Raw genomic sequence first — 27045 nt, 5'->3', positions numbered from 1 at the left:
CAAAGTTTTATTTTGTTCCTAGTACCATCACTAGGGCTGCCAACATTTCCGTTGCCAGAATGAGGGACACAAGTCTGTGGGGGCTGGCTGGGTGGGGAGGGGTCTGCCGCGGTAATCCGGACCCGGAGTCTCACTGACGTCCATGCAACTGAATTATATGCTCTTGCATAAATGAGAGGGACCACCAGCATTTCATCCCTGGAAGGAGGGGCAGCAGTGGGCAACCCGAATCCATCACTGACCGAATGCTGGGAACGGCGAAATAAACTGTGACCCCCACTGGGCCAGGAGGCAGCTTTGTAAAGTGGCGATTCTCTGGATTGAGCAGGGAGGAGAGCGACCGGCCTTCTCCGTCCCCAGCACAGCATCCCTCCAGTGGCTGTTGCTAGGGTCCGTCTTATGTTTCTTTTTTTAGATTGTGAGCCCTTTGGGGACAGGGAGCCCTCTTATTTATTTATTATGTCTCTGTGTCAACCGCCCTGAGCCATTTTTGGAAGGGTGGTGTAGAAATCGAATTAATAATAATAATAAGAATAAGAAGAAGAAGAAGAAGAAGAAGAAGGTCTGATAAAACAAATGTCTGGATATTGTCTGGATAAAACAAACCAATCAATAACACCTGTCTGACTGTGTAAAATAATAATAAAAAATAATAAATAATTATTAATTAATAATAATTAATAATTAATATTAATAATTAATAATTAATAATAAAGGCTTGATATGCGGTGGAGGGGGCGGGGTTGTGAAAAATATACTGGGAGGAGCCAAAGCAGGAGCCGCTCTCCAAGCCGCACCAGCATGCGGACCAGAAGGAAACCTTGCCTGCACCCACCCAGCAACAGGCGGCACTCCCCGGCAAAACAGCAAGCCGGGGTCTCCCTGAAGAGCTGCGCCGAGGCCTCCGACCTCCAGGGGGCGCTCCAACGGCCAAGCCGCGCCGCGCTCCTGTTTAGAGAGAGGGAGAGAGAGTGTGAGTGTGTCTGGGGTGCTTTTCCACCAGAGAGGACGCCGAAGCCTGGAGCGGCGGCACGGCTCTCCTTCCGCCTCCCGGAGCCGGAAGTCCGGCCAGGCCTGTCTTGTTCCTCCTTCCGGGCCGTTGCCATGGCAGCATGCTGCAGCCGCCGGCCTGAGGAAATGGCGGCGGCCTCCGAAGCGGCCTTGCTGGGCGCCTCGTGGCGGCGCTACCGGGCCCGGCTGGGCGCCCTGCGGTCCGAGGCTGGGCCGGGCCCGGCGGGCGAGAGCAGCAGCAGCCGGCGACGCCGCGACACCGAGCTCCATCTCCTTTTCGACCAGCTCCTCTCCGAGGCCTGCAGCGGCCCGCCCGGGGCTGCCGCCGCCGCCGCCTCCCCGCTCTTGGCAGCCGGAGGGCCCGGGCCCGAGGTGGGCGAGGCGGCGGCGGGGACGGAGAGACGGGAATGGGTCAGCCTGGGCGGCCGAGCGGGGCTGGGCTGGGCTGGCCGTAGGGGCCGTGGATGGTCCCTTTGGCTAAGCAGGGCCTGCCCCGGTCTGCGTTGGGATGGGAGACTCCCTGTGATGTGAGCTCTGGAGCATAATTAACGGGGAGGCCGCGCTGGGAAGAGCAGGAGGTTCCCAAGTCCCCTCCCTGGCAGCATCTCCAAGGAGATAGGGCTGAGAGAGAGAGACTCCTGCCTGCAACCTGGGAGAAGCTGCTGCTGCCAGTCTGTGAAGCCAATACTGTACTGAGCGAGGTGGACCAAGGGTCTGACTCAGTATATGGCAGCTTCCTATATTCCCTAAGATCTTTCCTGGCTCTGTACTTGAGATCTTTTTAGGAGAGGAAGGCTGGTCTGGTGGGAGTAAGCAGGACTTGTCCCCTTAGCTAAGCAGGGTCCGCCCTGGTTGCATCTGAAAGGGAGACTAGAAGTGTGAGCACTGGAAGAGATTCCCCTCTTAAGTGATGATGGAGCCGCTCTGGGAAGAGCATCTAGGCTCCAAATTCCCTCCCTGGCAGCATCTCCAAGGAGATAGGGCTGAGAGAGAGAGACTCCTGCCTGCAATCTTGGAGAAGCCGCTGCCAGTCTGTGAAGCCAATACTGAGCTAGGTGGACCAAGGGTCTGACTCAGTATATGGCAGCTTCCTATATTCCCTAAGATCTTTCCTGGCTCTGTACTTGAGATCTTTTTAGGAGAGGAAAGCTGGTCTTGTGGTCACGAGCAGGACTGGTCCCCTTAGCTAAGCAGGGTCTGCCCTGGTTTGCATTTGGATGGGAGACTTGATGTGTGAGCCCCGTAAGAGATTCCCCCTCAGGGGATAATGGAGCCGCTCTGGGAAGAACATCTAGGCTCCAAGTTCCCTCCCTGGCAACATCTCCAAGAGAGGGCTGAGAGAGACTCCTGCCTGCAACCTTGGAGAAGCCACTGCCAGTCTGTGTAGACAATACTGAGCTAGGTGGACCAAGGGTCTGACTCAGGATATGGCAGCTGCCTAGATTCCTCTTTCCCAAATGGCCATGGGATGCATTGCTTTTCTGAGTGGCTTCCCCTAACCACAGACTCCCCCCCCCTCCACATTTTGTTTTACTTGTAGGATGTTTGTGAGTTACTTGTCGAAGCCTGTGAACTCGTCCAGCTGAATCAAGAGCATCTTGTCATCAAGGTTTGCCAGCTGATTCACCATTTGCTGACCAGATTCCAGGTAAGAGACTAGGGATCTTTCCCCTGCTTCTTCGGATCCAGCTATTTTATTTTATTTTATTTTATTCGATTTCTACACCGCCCTTCCAAAAATGGCTCAAGGCGGTTTACACAGAGAAATAACAAATAAATAAGATGGAACCCTGTCCCTAAAGGGCTCACAGTCTAAAAAGAAAGATAAGAGAGACACCAGCAACAGTCACTGGAGGGACGCTGTGCTGGGGGTGGATAGGGCCAGTTACTCTCCCCCTGCTCAATAAAGAGAATCACCACTCCCTGTTGTTTAAAAAGAGGCACCTATTCCCGTGGTGATTCTCTTTATTGAGCAGGGGGAGAGTAACTGGCCCTATCCACCCCCAACACAGTACCTCCATTGACTGTTGCTGGTGTGTGTTTTATGTTTCTTTTTAGAATGTGAGCCCTTTGGGGACAGGGAGCCCTCTTGTTTGTTTGTTATTTCTCTGTGTAAACCGCCCTGAGCCATTTTTGGAAGGGCGGTATAGAAATCGAATTATTATTATTATTAGGTGATAGTTGATGAAGAGAGCCTGAAGTTCCTCCTGCCCTATTTCATCGCTGCGCTGAAGCAATGCAGCCCCTGGACGCATGTTGAAATCCTGCAGGCTGTGGCAGCGTCTGTCTACCACAATGGACCCAAGTGCCAGAAGGTGGGTAGGCTCTCTTTGCGGGTGGGAGGGGGGCCGACATGCCTCGGGAAGCTTGTTGGCACTCCCGCTGCGACTCCTTCAGGGAGTGGTGTCTGGGCAATTGGTTCCCTGTGGTATCTCGCTGTAGAGACGGGAAGGGGGCAGCCAGCTGGCACACAGCTGCAGTGGAAAACTGCCATTTGGGTGGCTGATGGTCCATGGAAGGAAGAGAGAAGAGGGAAGAGAGCTGGTCTTGTGGTAGCAAGCATGACTTGTCCCCTTAAGCTAAGCAGGATCTGCCCTGGTTGCATATGAAAGGGAGACTAGAAGTGCGAGCCGCGTAAGATATTCCCCCTCAGGGGATGGAGCCACTCTGGGAAGAGCATCTAGGCTCCCTGGCTTCTCCAAGATAGGGCTGCAAGAGACTCCTGCCTGCAACCTTGGAGAAGCCGCTGCCAGTCTGTGAAGATAATACTGAGCTAGACGGACCAAGGGTCTGACACGCTATATGGCAGCTTCCTATGTTCCATGGTCCAAACAGAGGGATTTGCTCTGCCCTCCTCTCTCCAGGGGGTCAGGATGTGCTTGGCATCGACCACATTCAGTTGGAGGTGGAAAGTGTGACTGGGTCTCTTTGGCTGCAGGCAGGTGTATAACTTGGCTTTCTCAGATCTAGCTAGAAGAGAAAGGTTCAGCATCGAGTGTCTCCTCTTCTGTATTCTCTAGAGCAGGGGTTCACCAGCTTGGGTCCCCCGATGTAGGGGGACTACACAAGGGCCAAAGGCCGTTGTGGCTGGGGATGATGGGAGTTGTAGTTCAACTACATCTGGGGACCTGAGTTGGAGAACCCTTGCTCTAGAAGATCCTTGGTGGTGGTAGTGTGGCACTCCTCGTGAGAGAGGCAAGTTAGGAATGAAAACGTGCCTTCAGTTCCCAAAGAATGCCAGCCTCTTTAGGATTGTTCATGTCCATCCAAGGATGGTGGAACCGTCACACTGTGATGAATCTGATCATGAAGTCTGATCATGGGTCCAGTAATAGCAGAGGCTGGGACACACAGGAGTCAGAATCCACTCGGGACCCTGGTCCTCAGGTTCTTCATTTGGAAGTACAGAGGAAGTCTGAAATACCTGGGGTGTGTTTCTTTGTGCATGTGGGTGTTGCTCGCCCACTTGCCAAGGAAGCAGGATTCTCCCGAGTGTGGGGTTGGGGTCACAGCCCTGGAGTTACTGTGGTTGCATCCTCTTACCCAGTTGTACAAAAAAGAAAAACGAGAACTGGATTTGCAGAAACTCTATTTCCTGAACGTAGGAGCAGTTGGTTGGTTTTAACATCTGGCAAGTGTGTGGTGACTGCTGCTGTTTTGTTTTAGTATCTTCCGGATTTGCTGGGGGAAAAGGGGCTTCTGGTCCAGTTCAGCAGTCCGGCTCAGACAGATGTCGAACTCAGGAGGGCCGCAGTGCACGGCATGGCCAACCTCTGCCTCAGGTATACCTTGAAGGGGGTGGGAAGGCTGGACTCTGTTTCGTTCAGTTCCTGCCCGTTCTAGGGCAGGAACTGGCAATCTGTTGGGCGCCAAGGGGCACTGACATAAATTGTGAGTCCGCCGCCCTGGCCGTATGCAGTCTGCTCCTGGGTTTAAAATCTCGGGCTGGACCTTATTTCTAAGAAACTGTCCTGAGAACTGCAGCCCAAGTTTCCTCTTCTAATGTAATAAAGAGTGTTGACTTGGTCTGCCTTTTAACGGAGTAACTACATTGTGCCGATTTAAATGTATTGGCACGTCATCAAAGCTTGGGTGACTTTTTCACATGTTGGAGGAAGCGTGAAACCAGTTCCGCAAACGTTCCTGCTCGTGAGCCCGGATTCAGCCATTTCCCTTTTTGGTCTCTCTTGCAGTTACACACTGGAACCAAGGAGCTGCAGAAAAGAGAGTAGCCTGCCCTTAACTTAGATTTTTCTCTCATTCAGACCATCCCTAATCAATTAATCCAACTGAAGCTCAGTTGGCTGATGATGATCTCCCAGTTTTAAAGGTTCCAGCCCTAATAATTAGTGTGTCCCTTTTGTGACTATGACACACTCCTGGTGCCTCTGTTCTTATTTATTTATTCAACATATTTTCATACCACCCAAACCTTATGTCGTCGTCTTCTTCTTTTAGCTTTATTGAAGAATTAAAACAATACCGCCTTGGGATTGTTTTAAGGAAAGGCGGTATACAAATTTAACAGTAAATTGCAGGATATAGCTTGCCTTGATACTTGGAAGTGAGCTTAAATATTGCAAGTGTTAGGAAAAAACAGTGGCCGTGGGTGGCCTTTCTTTGGTTTGAGACTAACTTTCTGCCGTCCGCATGGTTGTTTGCCATGCTTTAGTGGCAAACAAAGACTCTTGGGGTGGAGATGGGAGTGACCATGTTTCCCCCTCCGCTCATGTTCCTGCATGGTTCTTGGGTTCTAGCATGCCTGGGCAGCTGTACCTGGAGGAGCCTTACCGAGAGCGCTGCTTTCAGACGTTCCTCAGCGTCTTACAGTCTTCCAAGGATGCCGTGGTGGACGACGTCACCTTTTGCATGGTAGGCCTCCGTGTGGCCCTTGTGGGGCTGTTGAGGGCTGTCGGGAAGACAGAGCAGGCTTGCAAGTAGCTGGCAGGACAAGCGGAGTATGTGTGTCGATGGGTTTCCTGGGGAAGTCCTGTTTCCTGAGCCAGGTATTCCCATCTGGCCAAGGCAGCGCCATGCTCGTCTTGTTTTGGGTGAGAGGCTATAGGAATCCTCCAGCCCTGTACGTTTGGGAAGTCGGTGTGTGTGGATTTTCAGCGAGAAAGTTATTTGGCGGTCATTAGAACCTGCTCTATAATATTGTAATCGGGTGTGGTGGGTGTGTGTGTGTCAAGCTGATGGGGACAGCGGCAAACCTGTTTGGCTCTGCTTAGCTTTGTTCTTGTTCTCCCTCCAGTTGTTACAGAATGCCTTGAAAGGAACCCAGTCGCTCTTAAATGGCGGGAAGATGAAACTGACCCAGCCTGACCAGCTGGGCTCCCTCCTGGCGGTGTTAAAGGTGACTCGTGTTTAAAAGGGAGACTTTAAAGCCTCCTCTTGTATGGCAGCCAACTCACTCGCCCTCTCTGCCAGTTCTCCCGGCATCCCTCTTCCCTGCCTCGCCCTCTGCTTTGGAAGCCCCTCCAGGTTCTGCAGGAAGCTTTCTGTGTAGGTCAGGGAGGCCGCTGTTCATCAAAGCCCAATGCAGAAAAACTCTGCTTGCTGTGGATGCAGGTCGGGCGGCTTCTCTGGGCCGTATTAATGGGAGCAAGACCAGGCGGCTGGAGGCTCTAGAGCTATCTTGTAGGCTTCTCATGAGGTCTTGGCTGAGTTGATGTCTCCTTTTTTTGAGAATCATGCCAGGGACTTCTATCTATCTATCTATCTATTTATCTTTATTTTAACTTTAGAGGAGCAGAGATGATAAAAGCGCTGATTTATCAACCGCCCTGGGATAAATTGATGGAAGGTGGTACAGGTGAAACTCGGAAAATGAGAATATTGTGCAAAAGTCCATTCATTTCAGTCATGCAAATTAAAAGGTGAAATTGATCTATGAGACAGACGCATTACATGCAAAGCGAGAGAAGTCCAGCCTTAATTGGTTATCATTGTGATGATCATGGCGTACAGCTCATGAAAACCCCAAATCCACAATCCCAGAAAATGAGAATATTACATGGAACCCAGAAGACAAGGATTGTAGAAGAGAACAATATCGGACCTCTGAAAAGTAGAAGCATGCATATGTATTCAGTCCTTGCTTTGGGCCCCTTTGGCAGCAATTCCTGCCTCCATGTGGCGTGGCATGGATGCTCTCAGCCTGTGGCACTGAGGAGGTGCTATGGAAGACCAGGATGCTTCCTTAGCGGCCTTCAGCTCTTCTGCATTGTTTGGTCTCATGTCTCTCATCCTTCTCTCAGCAATGCCCCATAGATTTTCTATGGGGTCAGGTCAGGCGAGTTTGCTGGCCAATCAAGCACAGTACACTGTATGCTTTTCGGAGGTCCGATATTGTTTTAGTCTACCATCCTTGTCTTCTTGGCTCCATGTAATATTCTAATTTTCTGGGCTTGTGGATTTGGGGTTCTCATGAGCTGTACGCCATGATCATCACAATGATAACAAATGAAGGCTTGACTTATCTCGCTTTGCATGTAATGCGTCTGTCTCATAGATCAGTTTCACCTTTTAATTTGCATGACTGAAATTAATGGGCTTTTGCACGATATTCTAATTTTCCAAGTTTCACCTGTATATAACTTTAACCATCAATATAAATACACAAAAGATTCTGAACAGGAGGAAAGGAACCTGGCAATGCTTAGGAAGAGGGTTAGGTGGGAGGGATGGGGCAGGGAGCTGGGAACGCCTAAGCGTTGCCTCTGAGAAAGAGCTGAAAGCAAGCCTGGTAGAGAAGACTTCACCCTGTTGCCACCAAATAGCGTAACCATGGTGTGTGTTTCATTGCTGACCTTAGAAGTGCATGTTCCATGGGCTTCCGGGGCTGAACATTGAAATGCCGGCCATCTTATACCCAGCGCTCCTTCCTCAGTACGACAGCCAGTTGGCACTCAAGCAGGAGAAGCCAGAGCCTAGCAACTTCAAGCCAGCGGGGGTAAGCATTCCCTACGGACTTCTCACTGGTGCATTCTCTGCATGAAGGATGATCGAAATCGGCACCCCGAAGCAAAGGGGACACCTTCTGAATGTGTGTGTTGGATGCTTCTGTGTGGGTCTTAGGAACAGGGGGTGTTTTTGTGAGGACAGAGTTCCACAGAGGACGGGGAAGGCAGAGAACAATCTGTAGAAGAGGGAAGGGTGAAAATCCATCCCCTTAGCTCCTCTAGGGCATATGTTTGTTCTCAGTCACGTCCACTAGAACCTGGCACTAGTTGTGGTGTTCTCTGCCTCCCTCCATTTCTCAGGAGGGCACGGGCAGACCTTTCTCATGGAGAGCTTGTGTTAATGGCATATGCAGTGAGCTGGAGACTTCTGGTTCAAATCTTGCCCCAGTGGAGAGTTCTCTGGCTGAGCTCATCCACTTTGGAAATAGTTGGGGGCTGCCTTGGATGGCCAGCCATGCTTGCGGCTTCCAGATGCCTCTGAGAAAAGGCCTCTCCCGTCTCCCGTCCTTTGCTGGGTCTTCAAGAGAAGCGGTCTCTCCACTGGGCAGGCCCCAGGGAGGCTGTTGCCAGGATTACTCAGCAGGTGGCTTTGAGCACTCGAAGATAGCACTGTGGACTTCGGCAAGTGTGTCCATGCATGGCAGTGGCCTCGTGTTGCATGTGGATGGCGTGATGTTAAGATGCATGCCAGGCTCCAGCTGTGGAGGGCTTCGAAGTCAGGGCGAGCTCCCAAAACGTGCCCCAAAGTTTAGACCAAGTTGCTGTGCTTGGATGGCCAGCTGCTTCGGCGGCAAAATATTTCCAGATTTCTAAACCAAGCTGCATCGCTGGAGTTGTGAAAGCCACTGAACAGGCCGTAGTACATAATGCTTCCTAGAAGAGTGGACCACTTTCTCTCTGTGGGGGGTGTGTGGCTTCTTTCCCACAGAGCAGAAGGAAAAAGGCCAAGGCCAAGCTGAAAAAGGGTAAGCCGGAGGAAGAGCTGAGAGGTGAGCAGGAGGGCAGTGAGGGAGGCGGCCAAGAGAGGCCCCAGCCGCCTGGAGACGGGCAGCAGGACCCTGGTGCTGCAGATGCCGGGATGCAGCCCTCCTCGGAAGAGACCCGCGCTGCGTTCACCAAAGACCCTCTGCCTTTGCACTCCCTGGGCTGGAAAAGAATCAGCAGCAGCGACTCGGAGTATTCGGATGCTGAAGGTGGATTGCAGAGCAAAACAAGGTTGGTGGTTACAAACGCAGAGAAGCCCCCAGCTATTCATCTGCCCAGTACTCAAACGGGTGCATTTTGCATAGTTCTTGACCCGACCGGCACTCCTGCATGTGGGCAGATCCTTTAAAAAAAAACCCAAATAAGAAGGGAAGCACCACACCAACAACCGTGGGAAGGAAAAGCAGGAACGGTACGAGGATAGTTCGTGTGTGTGTCACTTTTTGGTTGAAGCAGTTTTCATGGCTCCATGTGTTATAGAGATGATGCTTTTTACAGTTCTGCCCGATGATGTTTGCGCATGGTTTTTTAAATATTGTCCGTTATGGTTTTGTAACTTCATCATAGCTTTTTGACTTCTCATGTATCTTTTATACATTTTAGTTCTCATTGTTTCACATTCTGCAGTGCCCTGAGGAAGAGGTTTTTCATCTCGAAATGCTTCAGGACTTCGTTTTTTTCAGTAAATTATTATTTTTACATTTATCTCCCGCTCTTCCTCCAAGGAGCCCAGAGCGGGGTACTACAGACTTGAGTTTCTCTTTCACAACAACCCTGTGAAGCAGGTTAGGCTGAGAGAGAAGTGACTGGCCCAGAGTCACCCAGCAAGTCTGATGGCTGAAGGGGGATTTGAACTCAGGTCTCCCCGGCCCTAGTCCAGCACTCTCACCACTACACCACGCTGGCTCTCTAAATCATCCTTGCACTGTTCCTCCTTTTTACTTTTCTGTTAGAAACCCCCAAACGTAGCTCCTGGTGGGTTTTCTCCCTCCCCTCTGCCTGTGTTTCTCAGCCTGTCCCTGCCTGTACCCTTTGCTCCTCCCGCTCTGCTTTCCATGACTTGTTTAAGTTCTCTTAAACGTATTACAGATCACCTTCGTCCTTGGTGCCCTTCTCTTCCCTCAGTTTCCTCCCTCTTCTGTAAAGTCCGAGCGTGTAGATTTTTGTTTCTTTGTGACTGCGGTGCTACCACTGTCTTATATTTATTTTTCCTCAAGAAGACACACTATGGCTTATTTTCAGGGGATGTCTTATTTTTTATTAAGTGTGGTACAATGTGAGGAGATTTTTAAGGAGGAGATTTTCTGAGGAGATTTTTACCGTACTTCCCTCTACCGTATGCCTCAGCTTGCAGCCTGCCACCCCTACCGGTATCGTTACGGCCCTGTCTGTGGGTCTCTCTCACCCCACACACACACCAGTAAAGCTGCTGCTCCCCAACACTGACCAGCAACAGTCTGTGGGTCTCTCTCAGGAGGAGATTTTTACCGTACTTCCACTTTCTCTGTCTCCCTCTACCGAGATCACCACTATGTCTTATTTTCGGGGTATGGCTTATATTGCACAACTGCTTAGAAATCCTGCTATGGCTTATTTTATGGGTATGTCTTATTTTTGGGGAAACACGGTAAGTTGGCCACAAAAAATGTTCTTAGGTTACCAATGAAATTGCGCCCGGAGTGTCAAATCCATTGCATGTGTTGTGCTTCTAATGAGTTGCACTGTCTGTCACCTTACGCAAGGTCTTTCCAAGCTAAAGTCCGCCAAGGAGCTTTAACCTGCTTCCTTTCCGCCGTGAAATCCATTGAGAAGAAAGTCCTTTACGGCTACTGGCCAGCATTTGTCCCGGATGCCCCTGGAATTGGGAGTCCCCAATCCGTGTCCTTGATGACGATTGCTTTAAAAGATCCTTCTCCAAAGGTAAGGGGATTCACTGGCTGGCGGGGGAGAGAATCTGCTTTCTTCTGACGCTTGATCCTTCAAAGTTCTCCCTGCGGGTGCTAGCCTTTGGGCCTGGGCTATTAGCCGAAAAAGCTCTTTTCCCCTTTTCAGACCCGTGCCTCTGCCTTCCAAGTGCTCTCCGCCATCCTGGAAGGCTCCAAGCAGTTCCTTTCCATTGCTGAAGATGCGACCGACCACAAGAGGGCTTTCACGCCCTTCTCCGTCACCCTCGCGTCCAGCATCCGGGAGCTGCACCGCTGTCTGTTGCTGGCCCTGTTGGCCGAAACCTCCTCTCAGACCCTCACCAAGATCATCAAGGTATACGCTCACCTGGAGGAAGGCGTTGCTCTTGCCAATGCCACGGGGTTGGCTTGCAAGTAGAGGTATTCTTGGTTTAAAAAGAGAGAGAGAGAGATTTGCGGCGTGTATTTCTAGAGTAGGAAGCGTGTCTCTCTCTCTCTCCTGTGTCTGATCCATCCCTTGTGCATTGACAGTGCCTTGCCAATCTGGTCGCCAATGCCCCGTACAGCCGTCTCAAGCCTGGGCTGCTGACCCGAGTGTGGAGCCAGATCAAGCCGTATATCAGACACAAAGGTTGGGCTGGATTCCCCGTGTCTTTCCGTGCACGTTGATACGCCCTGTCTCACCACTCACCACAGCCTCCCGTGTCCTAAGACGTTGTCCTAACCATCCGCCCAGTCGTCAGGCTGGGTGCTAGGCCAGTGCTGGCTGGAGCCCCGCCCCCTTCCTGCCCCTTCCCTCTGTGACATCACGGCAGCCGGCTGGAGCCCCGCCCCCTTCCCGCCCCTTCCCTTGTGACATCATGGCAGCTGGCTGAAGCCCTACCCCCTTCCCGCCCCTTCCCTCTGTGACATCATGGCAGCTGGCTGGAGCCCCGCCCCTTCCCTCTGTGACATCATGGCAGCTGGCTGGAGCCCCGCCCCTTCCCTCTGTGACATCACGGCAGCTGGCTGGAGCCCCGCCCCCTTCCCGCCCCTTCCCTCTGTGACATCACGGCAGCCCAGCCAGTTGCGGCCAGGCGCTTCCCCAGCATCCCGGCCACAGATGGTCTCCCATCTGCTAGTGGGGCAGCAGCCTGGCGCTGGGCTACTAACCCTTAACTCTCCCTCCTTCCCTCCAGATGTCAACGTCCGCGTCTCCAGCCTCACGCTGCTGGGGGCCGCCGTGTCGGCTCAGGCTCCCCTGCCGGAGGTGCGGCTCCTCCTGCAGCAGCCCGGCTCCTCCGGGCTCGGCGGGAGCGGGGCCGGCACCCCCCGCCCCACAGCGCCTGCCCCCGCGGAGCCCTGCTGGCTGGCCCGGCTCTGCATCTCCCTGGTGGCGGCGCCGCCCCGGGAGGACGGGTGCTCCGACAGCGACGCCGGCGGCGGGCCGGCCGCTGGCCTCCACGAGCCGCTGCCCGTCCGGCTGGAGTCCCTGCAGGTCCGTCCGGGTGCCGTGGGGTGTGTGGGCTGCTCCGGAGCAAAGGCGGCGTGAAGCCCAGCCCGGCGGGGTCAGGCCCGAGGCCAGCGGCCCGTCTCGCACAGCGGCCCGCCAGGTGCCTCGGGGAAGCCCCCGGGGGAAGTGTGACGGGCAGGCCCCCTGCACCTGGGATTCAGAGGCATCCTGCCCCTGAGGCCGGAGGGGGCCGATAGCAGGCCGTTGGCCTCGAACAGGCTTCCCCCAAGCTTCCCCGCCGGGCTTGTGTGGCCGCCTGGAAGCCTGCCTCGGTGTCTCTCTCTCTCTCTCTCTTTCTCTCCCGCCCCCAACCGCCTCCCCGCTTCCTTTCCTGCTGTGCAGGTCTTGGCGCTTCTCGTCAAGGGCTACTTCTCTGTGGCCGCCCAGAGCTATTTGCTGGAGCTGGGCGAAGTGGCTTGCAGGTGCATGGAGGAAGTGGATCCCTCTGTCCAGCTGCATGGAGCGAAAGTAAGAGTTTTGGGGGAAGAGGCTGGTCGGTTCAGGGGTTCGGGCTCAGTTCTGGGGCCTCCCAACTGGGCAAGCTCAGGCTCTGGCTTGGTGTCCGGGCTCGGATTGGGTCCCTCTCCCCCCCCCCCCGCCTTGCTGCTAACCGGCATCACCTTCCTTTTTGAGGCTCCCCAGTCAGGGAGGAGCAAGCGGGCGGCGCCTGCCTTTCGCCAAGCCCCAAACCCTGATGGCTTCCTCTCGAGTTCCCTGGCCTTTAAGACAATCCCTGGAACCTCTGAGGACTCCCCAAGCCTGCCTTCCAACTCTGGAACTCCCCAGAGCTCCCGAGCCAGCCTCTTGGCCAGTTTGGAAAGCCGAAGGCCGTACAGGCCCACACTTGCGTCCGGAGGGTGGCGCAGCAAGCATGCGAATCGTGTCCTCGGGAGCTTCCTCCCGTTGAGTCGGGGCGAGCCCTTTGAGTGGAAAGGCAGCTCTTAACTTGCTAAAATGTTGTGGGTCTGGGGAGATTCTGCAGCCCCTCCTACCCAGGGAGAGGTGGTGTTGGTTGATCTCGGTGGCCGCTTGGCCAGTCGATTGGCACCGGCGGAATAATCGCGGTGGGGGTTCCAGACTGTGAAGCGCCCGTCCTTTGTCTTTCTCCTCTTGGCAGCTTGTGGACGAGCTCGGGGTAGGAATAATTCAGCAGCACAAGCCGGATTCAGCGGTTCCTCCTGACCAGCGAGTGCCACTTGATCTGGTATGTATGCCGGGGCAGGAGGGGAGGCGGCCGGGCGGGCTTCAGTCCAGGAGGACGGAGGAAGTCTTGTCTACCCAGACTGGCAGCAGCGGCGTCTCTCTCAGCTCGCTCTGGAGAAGCTGCCAGGGAGGAGACCGGGGACCCTCTGCATGCAAAGCAGACGTTCTGGGGAATGTACTATAAACGGATGACTGGGAATGCGCACTGGAAAGCCCGGGTTCCTTCCAAAGGGCCATGGGACGGCCAATGGCCATGTGGAAATTCCATGCATTCCTCTGGCGCTACGGAAGGAGGAAGCTGCCATATACTGAGTCAGGCCCTTGGTCTCTCTAGCTCAGTATTGTCTTCACAGACTGGCAGCGGCTTCTCCGAGGTTGCAGGCAGGAGTCTCTGTCAGCCCTATCTTGTTGGAGATGCTGCCAGGGAGGGAACTGGGAACCTAGATGCTCATCCCAGAGCGGCCCCATTATCCCCTGAGGGGGAATCCCTTCCAGTGCTCACAATCTCCAAGAGAGGGCTGGGAGAGAGACTCCTGCCTGCAACCTTGGAGAAGCCGCTGCCAGTCTGTGAAGACAATACTGAGCTAGCTGGACCAAGGGTCTGACTCAGTAGATGGCAGCTTCCTATATTCCCTAAGATCTTTCCTGGCTCTGTACTTGAGATCTTTTTAGGAGCGGAAAGCTGGTCTGGTGGTGGCAAGCATGACTTGTCCCCTGAGCTAAGCAGGGTCCGCCCTGGTTTGCGTACGAAAGGGAGACTAGAAGTGTGAGCATTGAAAGAGATTCCCCCTCAGGGAATAATGGGGCCGCTCTGGGAAGAGCTGAAGGTTCCCAGTCCCCTCCCTGGCAGCATCTCCAACGAGATAGGGCTGGGAGAGAGACTCCCGCCTGCAATCTGGGAGAAGCCGCTGCCCGTCTGTGAAGACAATACTCAGCTAGACGGGCCCAGGCTCTTGACTGCCGAGCAGTCGGCTTCTTCTGTTCCTATGACGACTAAAAGCAGACTAACTTCATGCCACACAGGCCTCCACCTGTCGATGCGATGTCTGGATGTAGCCCCCCTTCCTGAGTCCAGATACTTGGCTGCTGGGGGGCAGAAGAGGATGGCTGCCATATTCCGATTTCTGGGCTGTGTGTTGACCACTCCTGCCTTGCCTCCCGGGAAGGGCTCCCAGTGGGCATCCCTTATGAGAACACTCTCTTTCCTGCAGGTTGTGACCTTCTGGACTCGGATGCTGAACGGCCCCTTGCCTGAGGCGCTCCAGAACTCCCAGCACCCCACGCTGCAGACCAGCACGTGCAATGCCCTCTCTTCCATCCTGCCGGAGGCTTTCAGCACCCTGCCGGTGAGCACCTGGCGAAGTCCTCTCTGGGAATTCCTTCGGGAGCTCCAGGGGGAAACCTCTCCAAGCCGGACCTCACCGGCGTGGGCAGTGCATGCAACCCAAGATGCCCGCAGGAATCGCAAGACACCTGGCAAAACGTGCGCGCCCTGCAGCCAGCGGACTGGCAGAAGCGGCTTCCGTTGGCCGCTGGAAGGGCCTCCACCAGCAATGTGCTCTCAGGAGGAAAGGAGAGGGGGACGGACATCCAAAGTAGGCTTTGGATTTCATGGGGCCTGGCCCTCATCCTCCACAAAGCACAAACCCCCCAGCTATCATTTCCTGCTCCTGTGCTCGCCACCCACAAAACCATCCGTGCCCCACCAGTTAGAGGTCCTGGGGATATTTTTGGAAGTTGTGTGAGCAGATTGTCAGGGAGAGGGGCAGTCAGTGGACTTTAAAGGCAGTTAGCGGGGTGTGTGTAAAAGATGTGGCTCTTCCGGAAGGATTTCCCATGAAACAAAGCGAGAGGCGGAATATTACATCATCCTTAACACTGGTTACCTTTTTTTGCTTTTTGTAAATGGAATTAAGTGCCAGTGAAGAAACCCCCTTCCTCCCTCATACACCCTCCCTCTCTCTCTCTCTCTCATACACTAAAGAGCCAGCGCAGTGTGGTGGTTAGAGTGCTGGACTTGGACTGGGGGAGACCCGAGTTCAAATCCCCCTTCAGCCATGATTCTTGCTGGGTGACGCTGGGCCAGCCACTTCTCTCTCCCAGCCTAACCTACTTCACAGGGTTGTTGTGAAAGAGAAACTCAAGTATGTAGGACACCGCTCTCTGCTCCTTGGAGGAAGAGCGGGATAGAAATGTAAATAATAATAATAATAATATATATGGCAGGAAGACAAGCAGATTCTCTCCATCACCATGCTGCTGGGGCTGAACCACAGTGAGAATGCGCTGGTGAAAGCTGCAGCGGCCCGCGCCCTCGGGGTCTACGTGGTCTTCCCGTGTCTCCGGCAGGTCAGAGCTTCCTTGTGGCCCCTCCTGTTCCTCCTCGTCTTGCGCTCTGTGTGTGTGTGTGTGTGTTTCCTGCGTTGATCAGGGGATCACCCTAGGAGACCTCCGAGATCCCTTCCGGCTCTACCGTCCTAGGAACACTGGTTCTCTCTCCAGCACGCACACACCCACCCACACCCTCCCTTGCTTTTTGGATCCCGGACAAGATCCCCATCTTCTCCAGCGGGTGGGCTGATCTTGGGTGCCTCCCCCCCCCGTCGCCGGCCAATATGCCGTATTGCAACAGCAGTGGCTTCCTTGGGCTGCCCTGTGAATCTCCTTCAGCCCAGCTTTGAGGCCTGACTTCTCTGCCCCAAACCCCAGATGCGTCTCTGCAAGGGAGCCATGTTGTTCTGCGCCCCACAAGGGCTCTTTGCGGGGGTTGGAGCGGCTGGTGCGCTCAGCGGCCCAGCAACGGAGGCTGAAAACTTTTCAAAGCGAGAACTGGTAACGGCAAGGGAGGAGGCGGCCAGCGGAGCGGGTGAGGAGTCCCAGGGTCGTCGGGGAATAAAGAGAAGCAATTAATGTAATGATAGGGTGTGATTAGCGCACGCAGAAGACGGGCGGGTTGAGGTCGTTGCACTTGATTCCCAGTCGCCAGAGCGGCAATTACATGGAAATGTGCTCCAAGGCCCTCTTTGTGTTAGGCGGCCGGGGACGCTGGGGCCACTTAAGCCGCGTGTCGTTAATTTAAGACTAATCGGGGTGATGGGGAAGGGAGTGCCCTGTCCTGGGCAGCAGGAGGCTTGTCTTCCAAGCCCTAGAGCTGGAACGGGGCAAACTCGTGAAGGGATACGTGGAGCCGGGGGTATTAGTCAAAAGGGTAACGGCAACCCCCGTGCCCAGGGGCAGTCTATCTCGGAATCGCCAGGGGCTGGGGACAGACTCCCCCCTCCTTCCCCGCCATCTTCCTTTTATTGTCGTCCCAGCCGTGAATCGGGGCGGGGAGAGGGAGACGGCTAGGCCCGGCCATGGTGCCGTCCACGGGCTCCTTTTCTGCCTGCCGACTCCTTCATGGCAGCCCTGGTTGGTAGCAGTGAGAGAGGGAGAGAGGAGTCGAGTCTCCCTCCCTCCCTCCCTCTCCCTCCTTGAGGACTCAGTGGCTGCCTGGGCTTTTGACGAGGCATGGGCCAGGGCAGTCGTCTCTGCTTCGGCCCCTTCCAAGGAATGCCTGGCAGGAGATCGGTCCCTCTGCAAGGTGGGGAAAGCCGCCGGCAGGGCCCCAGGCAAGAGCCGTCTGCCCAAGAAGGCCGGTTGGTTTCTTTAGCATGGCAAACATCTAGCCAGGGTCTCTCAGGAGCGCCCTTCCCAGAGGTACAGCCACGCTTTGGCCTCCCCATCCTCCCGTGTGTCTGTGTGGTGAGCAGGGCCCTGGAGGGCAGAATAACCATGGGAGGCAGCTCACGGGCCATTTCCCTCTCTAGGACGTGATGTTTGTTGCGGACGCTGCCAACGCGATCCTGAACTCGCTCTGCGAAGGCTCCCCGAACGTCCGTGCCAAAGCGGCCTGGTCCTTGGGCAACCTGACGGACACCCTGATCATCAACATGTAGGTAGCAGGATCCTGGGCCTTTAAAGCGGGGGGGGGGGAACACATTTAAAAGAAAGACATAAAAAGGTTTTCCATTCTATGCATATTGACGCTCTGGTTTTGATTTGGTTTCCCCTTGGGCTGTAGGGAGCTGCTGGGGCCACATTTCCAGGAGGAATTCTCGGATCTCCTGCTGCTGAAAATGTTACGGGCAGCAACGGAGGCGTCCAAGGACAAGGACAAGGTCTGTGCTCCTCAGTCCCCCGTGGTGGTGGTGGTGCCGTGAGCTTGCACAGCACCCTTCTCCTCCTGCGACCCATGAGAATGCTGGAGTGTCGAGAATGCTTCCCCTGGGTCTTGGCCCCTCAGGGTGGAGAGATGGGGGAAATGGTGTTGGTGCTGGAAGATCACCTGCCCCATCAGGAGAGAGGACAGCAGTCTCTGCATTTCAGCTGCCGGGGGTTGAAGTGGGGAGGACGTTCAGCTGAAAGAAGCCCCGTCCCTAGGAAACTGTTATATACTGAGTCAGACCCTTAGTCCGTCTAGCGCAGGATTGCCTTCACAGACTGGCAGCGGCTTCTCCAAGGCTGCAGGAAGGAGTCTCTCTCCCAGCCCTATCTCATTGGAGATGCTGCCAGGGAGGGGACTGGGAACCTTCAGCTCTTCCCAGAGCGGCTCCATCCCCTGAGGGGAATCTCTCCCAGTGCTCACACTTCTAGTCTCCCTTTCATATGCAAGCCAGGATGGACCCTGCTTAGCTAAGGGGACAAGGCATGCTTGCGACCACAAGACCAGCTTTCTTCTCCTAAAAAGATCTCAAGTACAGAGCCAGGAAAGATCTGAGGGGATATAGGAAGCTGCCACCTACTGAGTCAGACCCTTGGTCCGTCTAGCTCAGTATTGTCTTGACAGACTGGCAGCGGCTTCTCCAAGGTGGCAGGCAGGAATCTCTCTCAGTCCTCTCTTGGAGATGCTGCCAGGGAGGGAACTTGGAGCCTAGATACTCTTCCCAGAGCGGCCCCATTATCCCTTAAGAGGGGAATCTCTTCCAATGCTCACACTTCTAGTCTCCCATTCAAATGCAACCAGGACAGACCCTGCTTAGCTAAGGGGACCAGTCCTGCTTGCTCCCACCAGACCAGTTCTCCTCTCCATCTGTGCTTTGAGGAATGCTGTAGGAATCGCAGGTGCCTTTTCCTCCGGAGCTTTCCTGTCCTCCCAGCTGGAGTCTGCAGGAAAGGGCTGTGTAGGCAGACCCCGCAGGCAGTGTTGTTCTCTGAAAAGAGGAATCTGTTCCTGCTCCTCTGCGGCGTCCGTGCCTGCTTCCTTGCCACCAGGGGGCAGGCAGGGTGGCTGGCTGGCTTCTCTTCCCGACTGCGAGCCGTAGACGCAGCATTGATGATTCCCTCTCCATTTCGCCCAGGGCAGAGTCCACCCTCTCGCTGGCCTCCTTATAGTCTCAGCAACCCTGCGAGGTAGGTTAGGTTGAGAGAGAGTGATGGATTCAGCGGCAGCGGCTGCGTGGGGCTTTGAGCCTGGGACTCTTCCTTCCATCCATCCATCCATCCATCCACGTGCAGCATCCCGATCTCTTCCCCCAGGCTTCTCACCACGAGGTCTGTCCCCTCTTTGGCCTGTTGGGAGGACGTTTTGGAAGCTGTCCCCTCTGGCAGTGTTTAGAACAGTGATTCTCAAACTTGGGTCCTCAGGTGTTATTGGACTTCAACTCCCATAATCCCCAACCAAAGGCCACTGAGGCTGGGGATTATGGGAGTTGAAGTCCAATAACACCTGAGGACCCAAGTTTGAGAATCCTTGGTTTAGAGAGAAGGGTGGAGGAAGCGGAGACAGAAGACAGGAGGGGAGCCTAGGCTGGTGGTAGCTTCCGGTTCCGGGCCAGCTCCGCTTTGTGCCTTTCCCCCGCCCAGTCCCAGCATGGTGGAGGGAGAGCTGGTCTGGTGGTAGCGAGCATGGCTGGTCCCCTTTGCTAAGCAGGGTCCACCCTAGTTTGCATTTGAACGGGAGACTGCAGTTGCGGACACTGTAAGAGCTCCCCCTGAGGGGACGGAGCCAATGTTCCCTCTAAGGCCTGACAAGTGTTTTGATGTCCACTCAGTTCATCTTAAATCCCGCTCAGGTGGAATCTGGAAGGCCCCACTCTGAATGCACATGGTGCGCACACTATACCTGGATACTGCCGCCCAGAACAAAATTCATTCCACCCAGAGATGGGGGGGGGGAATTAGAGGGAACACTGGATGGGGCAGGGGTCTGCTTGCATTCAGCAGGTCTCAGGTACAATTCCTGGCAGCATCTCCAGGTAAGGCTGGGAGAGACTCCTGCCTCTGCAACCTTGGAGAAGCCGCTGCCAGTCTGGGTAGACGGTCCTGAGCTAGGTGGACCGATGGTCTGACTCGGCAAAAGGCTGCTGCCTCTGTTCCTGTGTGGCATGAATACGAGCTGTGCCGCCTGCCGCCTGCACAGCTTTTCCTGATGACCAGTCAGCCTGCAGGCAGCACGGCTCTTGTTAATGCCGAGATGGGTCTGGATATGGGGCAGGGAGGGGGAAACCAGAGACAGCTGTGCCTCATGTGATGCCCCCACCCCGGTTCACCACTGGCACAGGATCAACGACGCTCATGACAGATCACGATTGGTGACCCTCTCTCACCCTTCCGGGCTCTTGGGGAGACTGTGACCCACTCTCCTGGAAACCCTTTGGCAGCTGCCTTGCTTCTGTCCCCGAAGCACATGCCCCAGATGAAGGACCGCCGCCTGTCTTCCAAACCAAACCGTGCCCCATATCTGGACGACAGGCTGCTAAGTGTCAGCGTCTCTTCCAGGTGAAGAGCAACGCCGTCCGTGCCCTGGGCAACCTTCTCCACTTCCTCCAGCCCGCCCACGTTGCCAGCCCCAGGTTTGAGCAGCCCATCGAGGAGTCCCTCCAGGCTCTGATCGCCACAGTGCAGAGCGAGGCCACCATGAAAGCCCGCTGGAACGCCTGCTACGCCCTTGGGAACGTCTTCAAGAACCCCGCCTTGCCGCTAGGTAAGCCACAGCCGCTCCGGGTCTCGGCGGTGCCTCCGTCTCGAACAGGTTGGCCCAAGTGACTCCTCTTCTTTAGTTCTTCAGCTCCTGTCAGTCAATGGTGGGTTCTCTGCTTATGTCAACATAAAGCACCAAACCCTCTATATAAGTGAGAATCATTAAGTTATTTAATAAGATAATGGATCTGTCTCTCCCTCTTCGAAGGCAAATATCCCAAATCCACCATAAACAATTACCCATCCATGATAAACCCCTGCATTCAAGCATATGCTATTTATTTTTTATAAAAAACCTCTAGGCAATAATCTGGGTGTCGTAAAAGCAGGAAGGCACTACTGCGTCTTTGTGCATAAATCCTTCTGTTCAGATCTGCAATATTAATCAATAAGGTCCTATGAAAAGTACACATGTAATGGGATCACCATTACCCCTGCTAACTGGGCAAAGAGGCACCTTTTACCGTGGTGATTCTCTTTATTTAGCAGGGGGAGAGTAACTGGCCCTATCCACCCCCAGCACAGTACCTCCAGTGACTGTTGCTGGTGTCTTATCTTGCATTTCTTTTTAGATTGTGAGCCCTTTAGGGATAGGGATCCATCTTATCTTATCTTATCATTTCTCTATGTAAACCACTCAGGAAACCTTTGTTGGAAAGCGGCATGTAAATATTTTGTTGTTGTTGATCGCAAGCCCAGTCATTCATTTGAAATCTCAGTCTTAGAAGTCCGATGGAATCTAGATGGCTCCCTGAAACCTTCTGTGCTCTTGAGGCTACATCTCCCAATGATGATTTGGGAGTTGCCGATGAAAGCTATTTCATGGCTTCACCATGCCTGGTTCGGTTTTCAGTAGACCTTGGCTGTGCAACCTCCCTCGGCCTTGGTCTTCTCGCAGCCGTTCTCCTGACCTTTGTTTCTTCTGGCCCAAATTCTCTAGGAGAAGCCCCTTGGACCGCCCAAGTCTACCAGGCCCTGACCTTGGCGGTGCAGTCCTGCAAGAATTTCAAAGTCCGCATCAAATCGGCCGCCGCCCTCTCGGTCCCCCGCGAGCGGAAGCGCTACGGCTCCCCTGAGCAGTTCTCGCAGGTCTGGGGAGCCCTGGTGGTGGCCCTGCAGAGGAGCGAAGAGGCGGAGGATTTCCTGGAGTTCAGATACAGCGCCAGTCTCCGGACGCAGCTCTGCCACGCTCTGCTCCACCTGCTGAGCCTGGCGGACGAGGTGGACCTGCCAGCCATCGGGGCGACGGTGGCTGAGCAGGGGGTAGTTCTTGCCCGCTACCTGTTGCTGTATATGAAATCGGGAGCCGAAGACGAGGAAGTGGGAGGAGGGGAGGACCTGCCGGAAAGAGACCAGATCCTGGCGAGAGCCATTGAGCACGTGCGGGGTATTGAGGGCCTGTCGGCGGGATGCCCAGTGAAAAGAGGGCCCACAGTCGCTTATCTGGAGGACATCTTGAAAACCCACAGCAAAAGTTCCAGAGGACTCGTAGAAGCATGAGGAAGAGGAGGAGAGCACAGCAAACTTGCCTCTAGGAGGGAGGTGGCCAAGAATGCCAGCGTGCCTGAAGGCAGGGCTGCTCAAGCTGGGGCCCCAGACATTGTGGGACTACAACTCCCATCATCCCCAGCCAGCAGCCTTCTGGCTGGGACGGGGGGAGTTGTAGCCCAACCACATCTGGGGCCTCGGCTTGAGAGCATTGATGCATTCTTAGGCAATGCTCTGAAGTGCTGGTAGCATGCTTGTGATGCGATTTAATTTTAACCATGTGGTGTTTCACGCCAGAATTGGAAAATTGAGCATCTTCTTTTCTTTTTGCCAATCTGATTTGAGTTTGTTTTTTTAAAAAACAAAAAATTTAAAAAGAGCATCGATTTTTATCCACTCTTATCCGCACAAATGGAGATTATATTGTGGGGTCATATCGCCACAAATCTGTTGATGCGTGGGTTTGCTTGTGCTGTGCTGAAGTGCGTGGCCGCTGTTCTGTGTGTCTGAGGCGATGAGGGAGGAAGGGTCATCAGATCTGGTCATCAGGGTGTGATGAACTATGACTCAGTTCAGACATCACACCAAACCACGGGTAGGCAAGTTGAGCTCTGGTTGGGTGTGGTGTCCAAATTAACAAACCCTGGCTTGCGATGGACTGACAAAGGGGAACCTGGAACCATGGAGTGGGTCAGCACCACTTGGTCTCGTTAAGGTTTGGTGTGATGTCAGCACCAAGTATGGCTCGGCACAATGGAATTAATTGAGCTGGGATACATTCTCAGCCACTGTTGCTGAGAACGATGGGAGTTGTAGTCCAGAAACATCCGGGTAGCCAAGTTTGACAGTCCCTGCTGTGACGTGTCCCCGTTTCAGTGCTCGCTCGCACTCCCTCTCTCGGAATTGGCTTGGCACAATGAAATTAATTGAGCTGGGATACATTCTCAGCCACTGTTGCTGAGAACGATGGGAGTTGTAGTCCAGAAACATCCCGGTAGCCAAGTTTGACAGTCCCTGCTATGATGTGTCCCCGTTTCAGTGCTCACTTGCACTCCCTCTCTCGGAATTGGCTTCGTTTATAAATTGCCGATTTGTCCCTTACAGGGCCTTGGTGTATCTTGTGTCTTACCAGAATGCCTTTTTTTGTCATCTAGTCCATAGCAGCTGCACTAATGATCCCGCTGGCTTCTTCTGTGAGTACTAGGTAAACAATCTCCTATCTTCCCCACCCGCTTGCTCCCATCGAAGCCTGACGAAGTCCTGAGCTGTGGCATTTGGCATCCAGTATTTTAAAACACTGGACTCTCCCAATGGTCTCCTCCTCGCTTGGAAGGGTGTGGCAGAGGCCGAAACGGGAGCATGCCTTCCTCCTCCTCCTCCCAGCTTCTGCTCTGATTTGGCCTGCCGGGGGGGCCTTTTGTTTCCTCTGAAAAGAACCTCTCTGGGCTTGGTGTGGTATTTGGGGTCTGGCTCATCAGAATCTTTCCGTGTCTTGAAAAGGCATTGATGGTGGTAGGTACATCGGTAGGATATTCCAGAACGGACTTGCAGTTGGCCGGGGCTCGCTGGCATGTCCCAGGGGAGCTGGAGAGGGTTTCTTGGTCCAGCACCGAATTGGGTGTGTGGAAGGTGCTGGGGCCGCGGAGTTGAGTGGCAGAGCCTCCGTTTTGCAGGCAAGAAGGTCCCCGGGACAATCCCTGGCAGCATCTCCAGGTAGGGCTGAGACCGATCCCTCGCTCGTTCGCTCTCAAGCCCTGGAGAGCGGCTGCCAGTCAATGCGCAGGCCATACTGAGCTTCCATGGACTGACTCAGTAGGAGGGAGCCTCTTCTGCTGCCAGGGGCTACTGCGTGAGGGGCTGATGCCCAGCAGCTTGGAAGGCTTAAACAGGGGGGATTAGACAAGTCCATGGAAGGCCCCCCTCTCCAGTCTCGCCCTCTCCGGACTAGAAGACAGAGTGTGTCATGTGGGGGGTCCTCCTAGACCAGGCCTGCTCAACTTAGGCCCCCCAGCTGTTTTTGGACGACAACTCCCATAATTCCCAGCCACTGTAGCCAATGGCCAGGGATTATGGGAGTTGTAGGCCAACGTCTGCAGGAGGGCCGGAGTTAAGCGAATTGGCGGTGGGGGGAGTAGACAGAGTGTGAATTGTCCCCCTTTGAGTGCCGAAGATTCGCCAGGTGCCTCTTGTGGCGGTTGGTGCTCCGGAAGCTTGAGGACTAGCCACTTGGAAGACACGTGCCTTTTCAAATGCAAGCTAGGCTTCCCAGAAAGCAGTCCGTCAGTGGACTTTAAAATCCGATCTCACACACCGGGCTGATGCACAGCTTTTTTTCTTTTCTTTTTTTTTGCTGCCTTGATTGTGGGGAGAGGGTTTCTAAACAGAGGTGTGGCTGCCTCTTTGCCCTGACTTGGCTTTTATTGTTCCGTTTATGGCCCGGGCCTGTTTACAGCCTTCCCAATGAATTGTTTCAAGGTGAGGGCACTTAGCTTATCAGCCGCAGGGCTGATTTGTGGCATCCGAGCAGCCCCGGGGCTGCTTTGGGAAAGGGTCCGGCTTAGAGGTGCCTCCTGAGCTCTTCCGATCCCTGTGCCGTGAGCCGGGGCTTTCGCGCTTCCTCCCTGCAGGGCGGCCTTCCTGTGTTGGCTTCCCTGCCAAGGATTCTGCCGCATGGCTTGCTTGTGAACAGCCATTTGGGGGCATCCCTTGGGAACCGATTGCGCGCTGGGTCCTGTGCAGGGCCCTTGCCCAGAAGGTCGGTTCTGCCTTGTGAGTCCCGCGCCCACCTGGGCTCGTGGCTTGGCGGACTTCTCTTTTGCCACTGCCTCGTTGGGTGACCCCAAACCGGGCCTTTTCTGGCGTGTCCCCCCAGGGCTCTGGACTGTGCTCCCGAATGAGACCAGAACGGCCAAAGCGTCAGCTGAAGAAACACCTGTTTTATCAGGCTTTTTGTTCATTATGTCTCTGTAGCTTTATTGACGGTTATTTCAAACAGGTTTTCCATGATCTGGTGTTGTAACTGTTTGTGCTTTTCATTTGTAAACTGCCTTCAAAGGTTGTCTGTGGGGTGGTGTATCCATGTGGGAAATAAATAAGCGAGCTGCCTTGATGGAGAACTTCCTTCCCTCTATCGATTTGTTGCTATACAGGTGAAACTCGGAAAATTAGAATATCGTGCAAAAGTCCATTAATTTCAGTCATGCAAATTAAAAGGTGAAACTGATCTATGAGACAGACGCATTACCTGCAAAGCGAGATAAGTCAAGCCTCAATTTGTTAGAATTGTGATGATCATGGCGTACCGCTCATGAAAACCCCAAATCCACAATCCCAGAAAATTAGAATATTACATGGAACCAAGAAGACAGGGATTGTAGAACAGAACAATATCGGACCTCTGAAAAGTAGACAGTGTACTGTGCTTGATTGGCCAGCAAACTCGCCTGACCTGACCCCACAGAGAATCTATGGGGCATTGCCGAGAGAAGGATGAGAGACATGAGACCAAACAATGCAGAAGAGCTGAAGGCCGCTAAGGAAGCATCCTGGTCTTCCATAACACCTCCTCAGTGCCACAGGCTGAGAGCATCCATGCCACGCCGCATGGAGGCAAAAGGGGCCCAAAACCAAGGACTGAATACATATGCATGCTTCTACTTTTCGGAGGTCCGATATTGTTCTATTCTACAATCCTTGTCTTCTGGGTTCCATGTAATATTCTAATTTTCTGGGATTGTGGATTTGGGGTTTTCACGAGCTGTACGCCATGATCATCACAATGATAACCAATTAAGGCTGGACTGATCTCGCTTTGCATGCAATGCGTCTGTCCCATAGATCAGTTTCACCTTTTAATTTGCATGACTGGGATTAAGGGACTTTTGCACGATATTCTAATTTTCCGAGTTTCACCTGTAGGAGAAGGGTTGGGAGTGTGCCTGGGCTGTCCCGCTCCAGCCTGCAGGCAGGGACTCTCATGGATGTCCCACCCTCCTGAGCGCCCTTCCCCGGGAAAGCCAAGTCCCGTCCTCTCCTCCTGGCCATGCCAATCTTCCAAGGGCTAGGGGGTTTCTTCTGTTGAGCAACCTTCTCTCCAGAGGGCAAGAAAGAAGAACTCTCCAGGCACGGAGGTACTACTTCGGCGGCCTTGAAGGATGCTCCATTTCTGTCCCGTCGTCTTGGAATTGAAGGCTGCATGTGTTGGCTTCCCAGGAGGCCTCCCCTCCAGGCCCTGGCCAGGCTGAGCCCTGCTGAGCTTCAGCAGAGGGGCTGGCTTTAGGCTTCATTCGTGCCGATCCCCACAGACGTCATGGCCAGCACCTTGGGAGCAGCAGCTCCTCTGCAGCTCAGTTGCTGCTCCAAGCAACAGTGGGAAATTTGGGACTGGATCCCTTCTCCTCCCCTTCTCTCTCTCTCTCTCTCTCTTTCTCTCTCTCAGGAAAAGGCAATCTGCTTCTTCCAAACCTCGAGCAAGGAGAGTCCAAAGCTCAAGTGGCAGCTTCCAAGTCACACGGCCCCGTTTTATGGCAGCAACACACTGTGTTCCTGTCCGCGCAAAGGAACACGCTTGCTGCGATCTTGAGTCTTCCCCCTGGCACGGAGGCCTTCCTCTACATCCTCTGAGAGGCAGAGGGCTTGGTGCGACCTCTGTCAGCCAAAGAGGCACAACCCTTGGCGTTGCCTTCCTCCTCGCCTGCGCTGCAGCTGCGCTGGGATGCCCCTTCCTGCATTTCCCGCAGGAAAAGAGAGAAGTGTTTGTAACACGCTTATTCCTGTGTCAAGAAGGTGCTGGGCAATCTCCTCCCTGCACCGGCCCTGTCCACAGGTGCCTGATCTGCATACTGTGTACACATTTTCAGCTCTGCACATGTTCTGCTTCAGGCACGTGCGACCTGTACTCCCTGCTTTGGGGTGGTCCAATTTGCACACTAACTTTGGACAGGAGTTCACGTATAATATAATATAATATAATATAATATAATATAATATAAGGGCTAGAGCTTAGTTTTTTTTTTAAATGAAAGCTGGGAACCTGGGG

The 27045-nt window shown here is 54.1% G+C and overlaps 1 protein-coding gene across 2 annotated transcripts; it reads left to right on the top strand.

The window, feature by feature from the left end:
- The first annotated feature begins 1083 nt into the window (after window positions 1-1083).
- On the top strand, window positions 1084-25123 carry HEATR6 (HEAT repeat containing 6). 2 transcript variants are annotated; one of them, XR_008311871.1, is made up of 21 exons: window positions 1084-1383; window positions 2552-2659; window positions 3186-3326; window positions 4678-4793; window positions 5769-5883; window positions 6266-6367; window positions 7829-7966; window positions 8905-9191; window positions 10703-10880; window positions 11013-11219; window positions 11396-11495; window positions 12043-12341; window positions 12699-12824; window positions 13474-13560; window positions 14771-14905; window positions 15786-15908; window positions 17369-17493; window positions 17623-17719; window positions 20319-20523; window positions 21460-22083; window positions 22204-25123. XR_008311871.1 is itself a non-coding variant. In XM_053275621.1 (20 exons), exons 1-20 carry the CDS (start codon window positions 1105-1107, stop codon window positions 22017-22019), a joined length of 3528 nt encoding a protein of 1175 aa, XP_053131596.1. In that variant the 5' UTR covers window positions 1084-1104; the 3' UTR covers window positions 22020-25123. The 2 variants fall into 2 exon arrangements, 1 of the variants encoding a protein (XP_053131596.1); XM_053275621.1 differs by having other exon boundaries at window positions 21460-25123.
- Window positions 25124-27045: the final 1922 nt, after the last annotated feature.

Source organism: Hemicordylus capensis, chromosome 12 (assembly GCF_027244095.1).
Source record: "Hemicordylus capensis ecotype Gifberg chromosome 12, rHemCap1.1.pri, whole genome shotgun sequence".
NCBI lineage: Eukaryota > Metazoa > Chordata > Lepidosauria > Squamata > Cordylidae > Hemicordylus > Hemicordylus capensis.
Note: the sequence above shows the minus strand (reverse complement) of the source record. Positions and strands in the feature narration are given on the sequence as shown.